Source organism: Drosophila eugracilis, unplaced genomic scaffold, assembly GCF_018153835.1.
Source record: "Drosophila eugracilis isolate 14026-0451.02 unplaced genomic scaffold, ASM1815383v1 contig_1963, whole genome shotgun sequence".
NCBI lineage: Eukaryota > Metazoa > Arthropoda > Insecta > Diptera > Drosophilidae > Drosophila > Drosophila eugracilis.
In genome coordinates, this window is record NW_024572825.1 from 543,854 (window position 1) to 545,589 (window position 1,736).

Here is a 1,736-nt window from a genome sequence, read left to right on the forward strand (position 1 = left end):
TGGCGATTTCCATTAATTATTTCCAGGAAAATTACTTATTAATAACAGAGTGTATCATTTATCAATTTTAAATAACATGTTAACGCTGATTACATTTACAATATAACAAGGTACTGTATAGAAGGATTCCCTGCGTTCTAAACTTCTGACACCTCTCTAAGAGTTTGGTACAAAACTTGTAAATGCAACAAAAACACCACTATCTAGTCACACAGGGAACATGAAGGATAATATAAAATCATACAATATCTGAAGTTTCCACATAATGATCTTGTTCAATGTCCCTTGTACATCTATTAAGTAAGTCTAAAGGGCCACCCAGTCGAAGTATGTTATTGATCAAATATATTTGATCTTATTTACTTCCGAACTCAGCACTCATTCCTTACTAGTCATAGTCTGCCCAAATTGTTCCCCACAAACATATTTCGTCTGTTTCCCAGATGAATTCACTTATTTTTTATCTTGTGTGATAAATTGTGTAAAAGTCCGGCAGATGGTACGAATTTAATGCCGCTGTCTTGTGAATAAGTTACACAAGGCGATCGGCTAACCAGATCCCAGAGCGCCGTACCAGAGATAAGACGGATACCTTCTATTGCGGAATGGATGACCCAGAAGCGGAGGACCTGCTAGCCTTCGAGCGCCGGCTGGCGGAGGTGGTAACCACGGAGAAGTCGAGCTCCTTCCGCTGGCGCCTAGTCCTAGGCGCCATCTTCGCCTGTTCGGCAATCAGTGCCTGCCACTTGTTGCGGGATACCAAGGAGAGCGAGTTTCTCGTGATTAGAATCCTGTCCAGTCACAGCGCCTTCGCGTTCTCCCTTGCCACAATTTGCCTGCTGCTTCTGTACGGGATTAAGCAGTCCACCAAGCAGGACCCATCCATTCTGCGGGATACCCGGGAGATCCTCTCACCCTTCCGGCTGAACTGCGACAACCAGGGCCGTCTTATCCCACTCCAACCGCATACCAACTAGCTGGACAAACATATCACTAACACGCATAAATTAACACATTGTTGAAATAGTTATCAGTCTAATAGGCGAAATTAAATTGAAAATGGAAATAATATAATAATTCCTCCATTGTCCATTGTAAATGCACACTCTTTATCCTCCGAGTCCAGGCTTCAAGAAAGATCATAGCCTACGAGGTTAGTGGAGCAGTACTGGTCTCTCATCCATTCCCTTCCTGCAGTAAACAGATGCAAATATTTTAATGGAAGAATTCTTTAAATTTCATTCAATAAAAAGATAAACTTGAACATAAATGCAGTATTTCTGGTTAATAATACTAGAAAAACTAAGAAAATCAGGTATGCGAATAGATAAAATCGTGATCATCGCAGCTTAATTAAACAAAATTTGTTTATAAAAATATGTGACTTAAACTGATTTCCCATTAGACTACATGTATATGAACAAAAATGTTTGTATTATACCCGTTACTCGTAGAGTAGATACGTTGAAAAGAATGTAACAGATAGAAGGAAGCGTTTCCGACCCTATAAAGTATATATATTCTTGATCAGGGTCAATATCGAAGTCGATTGAGCCATGTCCGGCTGTCCGTCTGTCCGTCCGTCTGTCCGTCCGTCCGTCCGTATGAACGCTGAGATCTCAGGAACTATAGCAGATACAAAGTTGAGATTAACCATGAAGATTCTCGAGGTCCCGGGACAGCGCAAGTTTATTTCAGCATCCTGCCACGCCCACAAATCGCGAAAAACTAAAATC

At 41.1% G+C, this 1,736-nt stretch overlaps 1 protein-coding gene across 1 annotated transcript; it reads left to right on the plus strand.

Annotated features, from left to right (window-relative positions):
• Nucleotides 1-352: 352 nt before the first annotated feature.
• LOC108102396 (nuclear envelope phosphatase-regulatory subunit 1 homolog) lies at nt 353-1,083 on the plus strand. Its single transcript, XM_017207336.2, has one exon. It carries the CDS (start codon nt 606-608, stop codon nt 975-977), a length of 372 nt encoding a protein of 123 aa, XP_017062825.1. The 5' UTR covers nt 353-605; the 3' UTR covers nt 978-1,083.
• Nucleotides 1,084-1,736: the final 653 nt, after the last annotated feature.

Coding starts and splice junctions, on each gene's coding strand:
- LOC108102396 (XM_017207336.2), top strand. CDS start 606: ATGGATGACCCAGAAGCGGAGGACCTGCTAGCCTTCGAGCGCCGGCTG.